Here is a 13,921-nt window from a genome sequence, read left to right on the forward strand (position 1 = left end):
GATTTGCTGTTACAACTTTGAGGATTTAATTATTGTCTCCTACAGCCTCATCCCTTACTCGAGGGGTGGCTACAAACACCACCTCATTCATGGGGTGTGCTGTGAGAAGCTGCCGCATATCCCCATGTGCTGGGAGACACAGCCACAGGCCCACAGGCCCTCAGACTTCATCAGAAGGCCCTCAGGCCATCATCAGAGGAACTTAAAGGCTGGATGTGGTGCTTAGAGACATGGTTTAGTGGGTGACGTTGGTAGTAGGGGGATGGTTGGAGCAAATGATCTTGGAGGTCTTCTTCAACCTTGGTGGTTCTATGAACTAGGTGTGACTTATATGATACACATGGGTATTACAGTCCTTTAGGAAACATCTGTCAGAGAAGCCTTTTGGAGAGTTGTATAAACCATACACAACCGTGTTGACTTTATTGAATGAACTTCTCACAAAATACTGTTGGGAACCCAAACCAGCAGGTTACTGCTCTGGATAAACACTTGAGCAGTTCCATTGTGTCCAGGCCTGACACCGAGGTGATGGAACAGAATCACCTAGGTTGGAAGAGACCTCCAAGATCATCGAGTCCAACCTCTGACCTAACACTAATAAGTCCTCCGCTAAACCATATCTCTAAGCTCTAAATCTAAATGTCTTTTAAAGACCTCCAGGGATGGTGACTCGAAGCTCACCATGAGCTCCAGCTACCCAGGATCAGCCAGGGCCTAGCAAGCAGGCCGCCCTCGGCACTGAAGATTACACGAGCTGAAGTAACTTTTGAAATCATTGTGATTTAATTATGCCTATAAACAAAACTTTTCACACACAACAAAAGATTATTCAATATAAGGAATTTGCTGTCTTTTAAGTACTTTCCTGAAGATACTAATAATTTAAAGTAATCCTTTCTCTTCTTTGCAAATTGCATTATTTAAAAACTGCAGTTCACATCTGAAAATCCCAGGGAGTAATTTCCCATCCCAAATAAGGCCTGAACTGGCAACTTGTGGAGTTTGTTCCAATTACAGAGTCAGCAAAATCAGGACATTTTATAATTATAGATTTTGGCTGTTGTTCTTGCTGATTAATGCATTTAGATCCTCAGATGTTCTTACTGAAGGAAAGGCAAAAATGTTATTAGTTTTCTAATTTATTGCAGGCAGAGTTTTCAAATAATGAGGGAAATGCTTAGACATAAATATGCTGAAAATAGACACATTGGGGACTCAACAAAAATATTTTATCTTAATAACCTGTCAGAAAAAATCAAGCATTATTATACAAACCCAGAGTAAGATTTTATCACGTTTACTTTTTAGGCAAGCTTGTAACTTGCATTTAGGTTCAGCATCGCTCAACAACTTTTCCTACAGACCAACTCTCATCTTTCCAGCAAGTTAGCTGACTTTTTGAGCCCATGCAGTACATTGCTTTCCAGTACCACAAGTGGATAATGCTGCAAGTATTCAAATAACAAAGATATCTTCCAAAGTCCATTTGTTCCACTGTAGGCACATTTACTAAAACAATCCAAAGTATTTAAGAAAATTATTCAAGCAGAACTGTCATCCTAGAGCTTCTCCCATTTCAGTGATAATCATGCAGCTTGAGGTTAAAAAATAATTCTGCTGCTCAAAAACCTGCACAAAGGGGGAACAACAGAATCATTAGAGGTTTGTTCCAAACAAAACTCCCTAATGTTCTAATTAAATGATGCACATTCTGCTTTTTAAAACAGCCTTAACATTTGCAAAATGCTTACCTTGTAAAAGTTGCTTTCTACATAGTTCAAAATGCCGCATCGTCAGCTAACAAAATCCCACCCTAACACATGGTATTCAGCGTGCCTCATTTGGTGCTGGAAATTGTTACAGATTTCATGGCAAACGTTTTTCCAAGTTATTGAACAAGTCTAGGTGAATCAATACTTACACAGAGCCCTCTCCCTCCCCCCAAGAAAAAAAAAAACAGAGCAGCAGTGCAAAAATCAAATAGCTACTTTGCCACTTGGGGAGAAGACAAACATTGAAGGAACAGGACGATCTGGTTGTGCAAAATGTTTTCTTAATTTTAACCCCCACCCTCAGCTTCTGGAGGAGCATATTCCTCTGTCTTACTCTCCCTGATCAATGTACGTAAGGTCCTTTCAGTTTGCTTTTATTATTGCAATAACTCAGTCTGTTGTTTGCGCTTAACAGACATGCAGAAAAAAGGGATCCACCACTGAATCCCTGCCTCCCAGAGCTGGAAGCTGATTGAACACACACAAAATGCCAAGGTTACTTTCTAACACAAAGTTTGTGTTAGAAAGTGTTTCACAGTCTGCATAATACAATATTTTGCAGAACTAGTGAACCTTGTAGAAGACAGATTAACTCTCAATCTGTATTAGGCTTATTTAAGCTCTTCAGCATCAACTGCCCTACTTTACATGCATTTCTTCAGTAGAACAAGGTAGACATTTAATTTCACAGCATGTCTAAAATTGGTGCAGAGATGCTGGTTAGCGCTTTCAGGGCTTTATCTGATAGATAGTTGATACGGTGCGATCACATAATCCATGAGTTTTTATTTTTTAGATATCACACACAGGAAACTTTGAAACACACTTTAAACCTAAAAAGAAACAAACATATGCATGGCATTTGTACAGTTACAAGTTAATTCACTCAGAAGACTATTGGGTTGACCTTGGCTGGTCACCCTGTGCCCACCAAGCTGCACCCTCACTCCCCCTCCAAAGCAGGGCAGGGAGAAAGAAAAAACAAAAACAAAATAAAAAAAATAACAAAACTTGTGGGTTAAGATAAGGACAGAGAAATCACTCACCACTTACCATCATAAGCGAAACAGACCCAGCTTGGAAAAGACTAATTTATTGCAATTAATAGGCCAGAACACTGAGAACTAAAAGCAAACTAATCCCACCTTCCCTTCAGCCCTTTTCTTTCCAGGCTCAAGTTCAATCTCAATAATTCTACTTCCATCCCAAGTGGTGCAGGCAAATGGGGGCTGTGGTCAGTCCATGACACTTATCACTGCTGCTCCTTCATGGTCCCTCTCTGCCCCTGCTCCATGTGGGGTTTCTCCCACGGGATGCCGTCCTTCTCAAACTGAGCCTGCGGGGGCTGCCCACAGGCAGCAGCTCTTCAAGCACTGCTCCCAGACAGCTCCATACCACAGGGTCCATCCCTCAGGAGCAAACTGCTCCAGCACGGGTCCCCCACAGGTGGCAGCTTGCCCCAGATCCCATTCCTGCATGGACTCCATGGACTCCTCTCCATGGACTGCAGCTCTGGCCAGCAGCTGCTTCTGTGTGTACTCTTCCCAAGCTGCAGTTTCCTTCAGAGCACACCCACCTGCTCCAGCACGGGGTCCTCTGCAGGCTGCAGTGCGGAGAATGGCCCCAACATGGGCCTCCACAGGCTATGGGAGGACAGCCTGCTTCACCATGACCCTCCCCACCAGCTGCATGGTAATCTGCCCTGGCACTTGGAGCACCTCCTCCCCCTCCTTCTCTACTGACCTTGATTTCTGGTGGGTTGTTTCAAGTTTTTCCTCACTCCTCTCTCACAGCTGCTGTGCAACACTTTTTATCCTTGCTTGAATGTTATCACAGAGCCACCACCAGTATCACACACACACATTTACTTTAGCCAGCAGCAGGTCCCTTTTGGAACACTGTCCCCTAAACCCAATACAAAGACCTGGCCCTGACACTCTGACGTCTCATTTTACAGACTGAAGGTAGATAAATACAGAAGTTGGATGCATTCTAAACTCTCAAGTATTTCTTTACTAAGTTCAGAAGTATTTGACAACACTTGCAAGTGTAGCTACAATGAGAGTAGGGTACCAGGCTAGAGCTACACTATAGGGTTTAGAATTTCTATATAGTGACCAGTTTAAATATTTACTATTAATTGTGTTACAGGAGTGTAGTGATCTTCAGAAGTATCATAACAAGAGCAGCCAACACTACATTTAACAATTACATTTTTCACATCAGTTTTAAAATGTTATAATTCACTGGGTGAACAAACATTAATAACAAACCACCACATTTAGTTAGACTGGCCACTTTATGTTTTATAAGCTTATTTCTTTGCTGTACAAAGGCAGAAATGCAGACCACCTCAATAAATCTACATCAGTAACTACCCAGACATTATACAGATATACAAAAAGCCCATTTATTTTTCAGTGTTGATACCATAGTTAATGCAGAGCTGGATGCTACAATGCAAACAGCATCTACACAGTGTAAGGCGTAACTCTCGTAGTATTTACATCTTGTTCCTTATAGTGAAGGCTTCTGATGCATCAAGCTCTTTCTTCATCTGTATTTGACGATCCTGCTTAGCAGTAGTGCAGCCTCAGAACTGAAAAGTGCATTTCTTCATTACATACATTCTCAGAAGGATTGTGGATTGTTCCAGAAACAGTTTCCAACAGTTTCATTTTAGGAGTCATTCATTAAGTATGTTTTCCGTCAATTAAAGTCATTTCATAAGCTAAAAATACTTTCCCAAAAGCTCCGTAGGTCACATGCAATTACGAAAACAAAGCTCCTAAAAGCAAATCTAGGAACTATCATCTTCTGACTTGGAAAGATAAAATAATCCCGTGAAACCATTCAATCCACTGCTGTTTTAAATTAAAAACACTCCAGAGCATTTCAGGTCGGTAAGTTCGCAGTTCCAAGCAGCTTTGGAAAAACTCTATAACAGATATTTACATTCTGTATTTGATTTTGAGTTGTAATTCATCTATCTCAGCGTATATACATATATATATTACTTCTTTATTTTTATTTTTTGGAGATATCACTCTGAAAGGGAAGTGAAAGAGGAATCTAGTTACTGTCACTGTAGGAAATATAATTGAGTCATTTCACAAGCAATGCAGTGTTAAATGAAAGCCCAAGATTAAATAGTCAACTCTTCCTCTCTACTATGAAGTAGAATTGCTAAAAATAAACTCTTACGTCTTCTGAGCTACCACAGTTCCCGCCACATTTATTTTTAAACCGCAACGTCCTGCAGCACCAGAGCTCTTGACAGACTGAATTCCAGCCAGTCTTGTTCTAGGAGATTAAAATACTACACCCCATCTCCTGGCTGTCCTGCTTTAAACAGGGCAATAATGAGTAAGAGCAGCTAACGTTTTGTTTGAAACTCATCTTAACTCCTACAACAACTGGTATTTCAGCCGAGCTGCTGGCCTGGACATTGAAACAGCTGAGAACTCGCACACAGTCCCATCAGCAGAGCACAGAATGGTCTGCTCTGACAGGAAACCAGTAACGAGCAAAGGAAGGAAGAGGGTCGGAGAACCAGAGCAGCTTGCTATGTGTGCACATGCCTAACCCTTTGGCCTTCTGCTGCTGTGAGGTAATGCACCACCATAAGCTGAGCTTTCAGGCACTTCCTGTCCTCCCACACATCTTAGCCCACTTAAACTATGCCCAGTTAACACTGCCATACCATTCTGGTAAAGTTGAGAACGAGTTTTCTTTTTAAAAAAAATTCAGATGAGGATTAAAATGTAAGTGGGAGACGCTACCTTCACCAGGAGGAACCGATGGCTCAGTTTCAGATTTGACAGTATTCATATTTTCAAAAGTTTTGGCACCTGGCTTATCTTGTTCCACCTCACACAGATACACATCAATGGGTCCTTTTGTGCTCTTTACATGTACTTCTATGCAGTCCTAGAAAACAATGACTTACATATTAACCAGAAGACCAATCTTATACATCAGTTATCTATTTTTACATATATTTTAAAGCCAACAGGTTAAGAGGAGAACAGATACAGAAGTGACATAACTACTTAAAATTGTGTTACTAGTTCCACATAAGTTACGAGTACTTAATACATTTTTAGGCCAATTATTAAGTACCATTAAGCTAACTAGGTTTCATTTTTGACATGCAATGCACCTAGTGAGTCTTTGTTTAGTCTTTTCACTGACCTCTTGATATATAGCCAAGATTTACCATATGCTTCGTATGAATAACAAATAAGAACTTTACCACCAATGCCACACATCAGCAAACAAATCAGAGCACATAGCAGCTTTAGTAGTATGGCAACACAAACCGTACTACCGCTTTCTTTTAGCAGACATCACATTGCAAAGCACGGAGTAAACCAAATCTATGGGAAACGGCTAGAAGAGTGTTTTCTCTAAAGTACAGCCTTTCAAATCTTGACTCCTTTTGCTTCAAGGAACCTCTAGGATCTTCACAGGATTAGACCCAGCTACTTTTACCAGTGACACCACTGGAGATACATATAGTGGATGTAAGTCTTCTGTATTGATTCCTTTTCCTAAGATATCCTCTCCCTTCCTGTGCACCCAAGTAAGGCGAATTTGAAGAAAGCATAACTAAGAACATTATAAAATTGCATATGCAAAAGAAAAACAGAATTAAATCCCCATTATTCATCTCAAGCTTACGTCCAGTATTTCTTCTTTCACAGCACTACTTTAAGCAGTGGGTTCACAGTATATGGGAGAAGATGCAGTGTAACTGGGTGCAGAGGGCAAAGCTATGGCTCTTCTGTGTGACCTGAATGGGGTGTGCATGTTGTATCATGAGGCAAGGACAGGCTACATCCCCCGCCTCCATCAAAAATCCATCTTGACATGATCTACTAGAACGCAAGAACAGTTTTGATCATACTGTACATCTCACACTTCAATATTATAGTGACAGCAGCTGTTGACTCATAAGACAACATTTACTTGCTGTTAGGATGATTATTAAATTAGGCATAATATTTTGTTTAGTTAGATTTCCAACTTTTATAGACTTTACTGAAAATATTAACAGCTGTTTGTTAGTTTCATTATCATAGTAATTATTGGACACCAATATTACATCTGTTCCATCATTTACTACAGCTGTTCCATCATCTCTAGCAAAACTAACATTTAGATATGTTTATACTATAATTTAGGCAAGCAAAACAAAATTCCTAAGAATAACCTTCTTAGATTACATATACCTACATATTATATGTATATCTACATTGTATAGATATCTATTATATGTATACCTACAGAATTATTTAGTGGAGCACAAGAACAACAAACTACCTGTACTTGCTATATATGACCAAGAAATTGGAAGTCAGTTGCTAATAACTGTTGCAAAACCAAAACAAACAAAAAAACAGAACAAACAAAAATTTAAGAACTTTTCTTCCCTTAAGAGGGGAAGGTATAAAACTTACTTCCTTAGGAATTGGTATTTCCAGTTTGGTTTCTTCTGGAGCTTTGATTGCAATCACAATCTGTTTCTGAAATGCCTGAATGCTACGGATATCTTGATATGTCACATAAGCTAGTGTATACATTGGTCAAGGATTCTGTATAGCAATTTGCTAATGGGCAGAAGCAAAGAGAATGTTAAGACATGCTGAAGCAAAATACCAATTTGGCGAAAAACAGTAAATATTTCAGCTGAGATTATTTCAATATTAGCTTTGTAAAATCAATTATTAGCTGACAATTGGAAAAACTTTTTTGCTGTTAGGAAGGGGAAAAAATTAAAAGTCAACACAGTATTTAAAAAACACACATTTGACAAACAGTCTTCACAGATGCTATCATAAATCTATGTAGCAGATGGAATACTGCTTTCAAGAAAGCTTTTTTTTTCCTTTTGTATTAATAATACATGGAAATCATATCCTAGAAAACAAGAAAATTACTTTCTTAACCAAACAGGTAAGGTATAATGATTTTTTTTTCTAGATATCATACATAAAATGAACACATTTCATTACCAATCTTTAGCACTGCTTTTGGCTGAATGCTAAGTTTTATTTTATTGTACCCACAGCCAAAATCCAGTATTTGTCATATTAAAACAAGCAACAAGGAACCCCCTTTCTATTATCAGATCACACCTGAAAGACAAGACTGCATTGGAGCCTCTCCCCAGAGACAGAACGCTATTAGGACATGATCAACGTACCATGGTATCTTCATGGCAAAAGGCCACTGGGCTCTGTATTGGGTCCTCTTTCTTATCTCAGTAAGCAACTCAATCTCACTGGTTGGTCAAGACCCGTCCCTGAGACAACTTTACTCTATAGTGGAGAGAACAAGGTAATGGTCAGGGTACTAAGACTACTGCCCCACTTCCATTTTTCTTTTCCTCATTACCACCCCCATCAGTTCCTTATCTCAGTAATATCCTGTTCCTTACTCTCACTGCCACTAGGATACTCTGTTTTTCTTTCCATGGCAGAGCACAAAAGGAATGAAGGACTTACAGTCCAACTCCAGTTTTTCCCACTCTACTTCCTCTGAATCTTCTGCAGTGGCAATGTCACATAAGTGGCCCTGCCCTGAGAACGGGCTAGACCATGTATAACACTACATAGCACAAGTCTACTATATACTAATATAAAATAACCAAGGAGTTCCTTGTTTCATTATCAAGTATTACGGCATACCTGTGGTATCAGCCTACACCTAATGCTAGAATGCCTGAGTGTTGGCAACCAAAACCACGAGTTAAAGTAATGCAAGAGTTAAAAGGATATTTTGCATTTTCTTTGTCATCTGTTAGATCAAATAACTGATGAGCACAATCCTTGATTAATTCATCCAGAGCTTCTTCCATGGCTGACAAGTCAGAGAGTTCATCTTTAAGGTTTTGCTGCTCTGCTGCCTTTCCAACAACTTGGTCAAGATTAGAACCTCTAGAAGAATATGAAAGTTGTCTAGTATGTTTATACAAGTAAAAGCCTTATACTGAATATAAAAAACATGCTAATATAGAAAGCAACCAGAAATTCTAGTATTCTTTACTCAGCTGAAACATGCTTCAATGTGCTTTTTTTTTTTTTTTTTTACATTTGATACTTAATATACCATGTAATTCAGACAACTTAAGGATAAAGAAAAACTTAAGATCTTTCTATCTATTAAAAATAACTCATTATGTTTAAAAATACTCTCAAAGGTATAAATACTAATCAACATTGCTGGGTTTCGTTGCTGAGAAATTAAGGGTTTCAAAGCCCACTTACACCCACTGGATAAGATTCTTAGATCTCTTCTGAATTAAGTGAATTCCATCCAATACATTGGTGATGTCATAAACTCTTCGTTTTCGTACTCCAAGAGTTGTTGCTACTTCGTTTAAATCAAGGACACCATCTGGAGCTCTTTTGACAAGATCCATGAATTTTCGGGTCAAGTAAACCAAAGATGCATCAAATCGAGGCCTTTTAGCCTTCAGGGTTTCTGTAATGTTTTGGTACAATATTCAGGGTAAATTACTACAACAATATGAAGTTCTTCTTAAAAAACAGTAGTCATGAAGTTGCAATGAATGTAAAAGTATAAAACACTGCAATTACAACACCTCTGGTTAACTATCGGCAATGTCAGGGCACAACCAGAGAGCCGCAGCTGTGTCATCTGCTCAGCGACACTGGTGAAGTGGTTATCCCTTTGGCCCAGAACAAATCAGAATGTCCCCCAAATGACTCTCAGGCATGGTTCAGGGACTATTTCAGGCCAGTCAGTTCCAGAGCCTGAAAGCTTAATGTATGAACAAAACGCAGCTTGTACTAGCTGTCCTCAGGGCCTAAGAATTGGTGATGTCACTCTTCAGTTTAATAAATACAAACAAAGATCTACAGTTACCAGGACACTATAGGTTTAAGAGAGACACCTGTACTATATAGATCTAGTACCAGCATAGTCTCATAAACAGCAGAAGAGTTACTGATGAACAGCTTCATTAATTTCAGGTTATTTATGCGTGCCTGACTACTTGTGTACTTTAAAGCATAAAAAAGTAGTAGCACACTTAAAAGTTCTGCTGGCCAATATGACTGTCAAATCCTGCTGTTATTTGTGCCTTGTCCTGCAAAGCAAGCCAGGTAATCCCTACGTAATCAAACTCTGACACTGAATAAAACTCTAGTCTAATGTTTCAAGAGAATGTGGGTACATAGGGAAGGAAACTTCCTTAGCAAATGCTACTTCAAACTTCATATTTTTCCCCAGATGAAGAACGTACACTTCTCTTCATAACTTACAACTCTCATTCTACGGCTACAGGATTGTCTGCTCTTTATTCCACATCTGTTCTGATGTGGAAGACTATTCAATTGGTGAGAAAAACAAAAGAAAATAACCAACTCAATTTCACTCAAGCTTGTATTTACATTTGTTAATGCCAGCTGAAAAATGTTTGCCAGCATAATGTCCCAGTCGTCTCTAAGTCACTTTTTCTGTAAGTTCATTTTCTTGATAGCAGCAGGGATTTATACTTGCAACAAATGGAAAGAGAAGAGGGAAAACCATGAAAAATGCATTGCTTTATGTTTGCTAGTTCATTTAGCATGCAGCATTCCTCTTGTTCTGCCTATATTAGACACACAATGATTTCTCACTTGTTTACAGCATGCATCATTGTAAAAAAAAAAAAAAAAAAGCATTAAATACTTCAAGGATAACCTTTACACATGGAATGCAGCAACTTACTTCTTACCACCTGCACGTCACCATCCAGATTCAAGTTGAGCATTGGTGGCTGGAGAAAAAAGTTAAAATGTAACTGACATAAAATACCATGGAAATGCAGGAAGCTTTTCAGGGGAAAAACCCCAACCCAACAACCCAACTCTGGTTGCTAGAGCAAGGGGAGTGCCAGCAACTCAACGGATATTACAGTGAAGGAATCTCCTTGGACAGAAGAGAAACATGCTCATTAACACCCATTTCAGCTCAATCACAGATCTCACCTTCTCGTAAAGCTGGAAACACCACCAAACCCTCTAATTCTCAGGCAATAGTCACAACACAGCCATCTGTATAAACTCTATAAATACTGAGTTTGGGACATTCCACATAACAGCTCACATACAGAAGACACGCTGCTATTATACAGCACTACAATTATTTTGTAGTAGACTTTCAAGCTAGCAGCAGCCTGCTCTGCTCACATAACCAACATGGCAAGTGCAAGTATTCACGTTATTCCATCTCCCCACTGCAATTTGACAAAATACTTACTCTAAATTCAGATTCATTCCAATTGGAAGACACCTCAGAAGCTTTCTGGTCCAACTTCACACTCAAAACAGGAATAGCTATTAGATAGACCAGCTTAGGTCTTATCCCACCATGTCTCCAAAGTTTTCAAGGATGGTGGCTGCACCTCTCTGGCTATCTCATTATACTGCTTGCCTATCCTTGTGATGAAGAAGTTTACATCAATTTGCAACCTCTCCTGCTTGTTCTGTGCAGATTTATGGCTCTTTTCTTTCAGCCTGTCATCACTGCTGTGAAGTGTCTGGCTCCAGCTTCTCGATAACTTCCTTGCAAGTGCTAGTGGGCAGCTACAGCTTAAAATGCTTCCTCAGCTTCTCCTCACAGATACATCCCCATACCAGCTAAGCACTTCTGACCCATCTCTGCTGGTTGCACTTAAGTTTATCAACCTCCTTCCTGTAGTGGTCAGCCCCAAATAGTATGCAGCATTCCAGGAGTAGTTTAAAACTTGGCAATAAAAGAGAATTACTTTATCTGATTTGTTGGCTGTGTTCTTGCTAATAAGCCTCATGTGCCTTGATACCAGGGCACGTTGTTGGCTCATGTTTATCCCACCCTCCCTAAGGACCCTCAGGTCCTTTGGGGGGGGGGCGGGCGCAGGGGAGGTACTCCCCCAGCATCTCAGCTCCCAGTCTGTATGACTGCAAGCTATCCAGATGCAGAATTTCAAATTTGAATTTTCAGTCACCTTGTCTGTCAGGTTCCTGATGATCCATTCCTCCTGCCTATACCTTTGTGCTCGTAATACCCTCCCCTCCCCATTTGCTGTTATAAACATCATAGGAGTGTATCTCATGTCCTCTTCCAGCTCACTGGTATTCAACAGGACAGGAACCTGTACAAAACCAGTCCTGGGGGCTGTCCAGACATGTCACAGTTCCCTGAGGAGCTCTGCCTGTAATGCACTTTCAGGTAAAATACGAGCCGTGGACCACTCCTCTTTGAACCTAAGGATCCAGTCAGTTTTACGCTCAACTACTACCTGTAAAATTCCAATTTAAATAGAAAGATGCTGCTGGAGACTGTTTCAAACGTCCTGCTAATATTAATGTATATGCCATCTATGGCTTTGGATCTACAATCCAGTCAGTTCATCACTGAAGTGAATCTGTTTGCAAGAACAGCCCATCAGCTATCCCCAACCACCTCCACTTTCTTGCACAACCTCTCAAAGATCGGACAGCAATCTCACAACGCCAGCTCTCTCAGACCCCCGCTGGATGTATCCCCATTAGGTCCTATGGTCTCAGACAGGTTGAGATTTCTCAAGAGATTCCTAACTTGTTACTTTTGCATCATTAGTTGCTCCTCTTTTCTTTGAGCCCTATCTCTCAGGCACAAGCCTAAGCGACAGCAGCTCTGAAGACACAAGTGAGCAGGCTGAGCACTTCATCCCCATCTAAGTCTGCTTTCACTAAGCCACTTCTCCCCTTTAGCAGGGAGTTCTCATTTTTCTTCCCTCCTTCAGCCTCAACCAAGGATGTTAAAATAAAAGTTCTTATCACCCGTGACACACCGTGGGATGTCCTTGCAGACCTCCACCCCTCTAGCTCCTCACCTTTCATTTGGATTTTGTGGCCAACACAATTTAACTCCAACCACCACCAGTTCCTCTAATAAAAACCATCAGGGAAAAAAATGGGTATCAACACCTTCACAGCTTTAAGCTAATACTACCAAGCAACGCTTAGCCCAAGGTTAATAAAGATGAACGTTTTAAAAACACGTTTCAGAGAATTAAGAGATTTATTTTTAATTAGGAACACGTTTCTCAGCATTAAGAGATTTGTTTTTAATTAGCAACACCCCAGCAGCGCTGAAAGCGGTGGAGGAAGGTGCATACGCAATTAACCAAACCTCACAGGCGCTCAGCGAGGAACCAAACACATGTTTACGGTCCGATTGCTGATCCCAAAAACACCTACAGCCCCCCCAGGTGTGCTGGCAGGTCGCAGGTAGCCCCGCTGCGAAGCCGCCCCAAGCCCGGCTGGGCTCCCCCCGGCTCTGCTGCCCGCCGCCCTCCTGCCGGAGCCCTCCCCGCTGTCCCCTGAGGTTCTCCGGCGGGAGAAGCCATGCGCTGCGTCCCCGTCCCGCCCTCGGGCAGCGCCTCCCTGTCCCGCCCGCCGTGTACCTCACTCACACGCAGCGTGTCCGGCTGCAGCGGCCTCAAGCTCTCCCACTGGGCAGGGGCGGCCATTTTGTGACCCCCGCCCTCCATTACCCAGCGGCCCCTGCCGGCGCCATGCCCCGCCCCGCCCGGCTGGGCAGAGAGGTGGAGCCGTGCCCTGAGGGGCGGCCATGGCTCGGGGCGCTGAGGGGTTTAATTGGGGGTGGTTTGTGGGTCAGGGGCCAGGTTCGGCTCCTCTAGGGGTAGAGAGGAGCCTACGAATGTCGTTTGCTCGAAACAAGGCTGTTTACATCCCAGCCAGACGTCACAAATCCTTAGTCCGTTGCTCCTGCCCATTCTCCCACCCTTCTGATAACATTTATCAAACTTCCTTGTTTGTCAGCATCAGTAGTGATTACAAACATTCTGGTTTAGTAGCTAACTTCCGCTTGTCAGACAAAGGCATTTCGACAAAAACATTTTGACATAACTCTTCGTTAAATTATTGATCTGATTGTAGTCGATGCCATTTAACTCCCCTCTAGCATACACTACAACAAATAGTCACGAAACTCCTTTCATAAAAGCTTTCTGAACCGTTGTGCTTCCTTGACTACCCAGTAGGTGACACTTCAAGGCACTCCCCCTTCACTGTGCTCGGGGAAGGTGCTGTGTAAATGATAAATGTAAATTTAATTGAACGTTGTGTAAAAACACCAGTCTGGTATGA

General features: G+C 41.2%; 1 protein-coding gene across 4 annotated transcripts; it reads right to left on the reverse strand.

Annotated features, from left to right (window-relative positions):
* Window positions 1-2,541: 2,541 nt before the first annotated feature.
* Window positions 2,542-13,345, reverse strand: E2F6 (E2F transcription factor 6). 4 transcript variants are annotated; one of them, XM_072036435.1, is made up of 7 exons: window positions 13,225-13,344; window positions 10,515-10,563; window positions 9,047-9,263; window positions 8,557-8,716; window positions 7,238-7,351; window positions 5,558-5,705; window positions 2,542-4,823 (listed from the first exon to the last, which is right to left on the reverse strand). In XM_072036435.1, the coding sequence occupies exons 1-7, from the start codon at window positions 13,300-13,302 to the stop codon at window positions 4,819-4,821; spliced, it is 771 nt and encodes a 256-aa protein (XP_071892536.1). In that variant the 5' UTR covers window positions 13,303-13,344; the 3' UTR covers window positions 2,542-4,818. The 4 variants fall into 4 exon arrangements, with proteins under 4 accessions (XP_071892536.1, XP_071892535.1, XP_071892538.1 ...); XM_072036434.1 differs by having other exon boundaries at window positions 13,216-13,337; XM_072036437.1 differs by lacking the exon at window positions 13,225-13,344 and adding an exon at window positions 11,046-13,151.
* Between the last annotated feature and the right edge of the window lie 576 nt (window positions 13,346-13,921).

Source organism: Anas platyrhynchos, chromosome 3, assembly GCF_047663525.1.
Source record: "Anas platyrhynchos isolate ZD024472 breed Pekin duck chromosome 3, IASCAAS_PekinDuck_T2T, whole genome shotgun sequence".
In the NCBI taxonomy this organism is placed as follows: Eukaryota; Metazoa; Chordata; class Aves; order Anseriformes; family Anatidae; genus Anas; species Anas platyrhynchos.

Excerpts from the sequence above, each read along its gene's own strand:
- E2F6 (XM_072036434.1), bottom strand. The coding sequence starts at position 13,302 with ATGGAGGGCGGGGGTCACAAAATGGCCGCCCCTGCCCAGTGGGAGAGC. Across the intron at positions 10,564-13,215 it reads ACACGCTGCGTGTGAGTGAG|CCACCAATGCTCAACTTGAA; the intron begins GTACACGGCGGG and ends TTTTTTCTCCAG. Across the intron at positions 8,717-9,046 it reads AAGAATCTTATCCAGTGGGT|AGGTTCTAATCTTGACCAAG; the intron begins GTAAGTGGGCTT and ends ATATTCTTCTAG.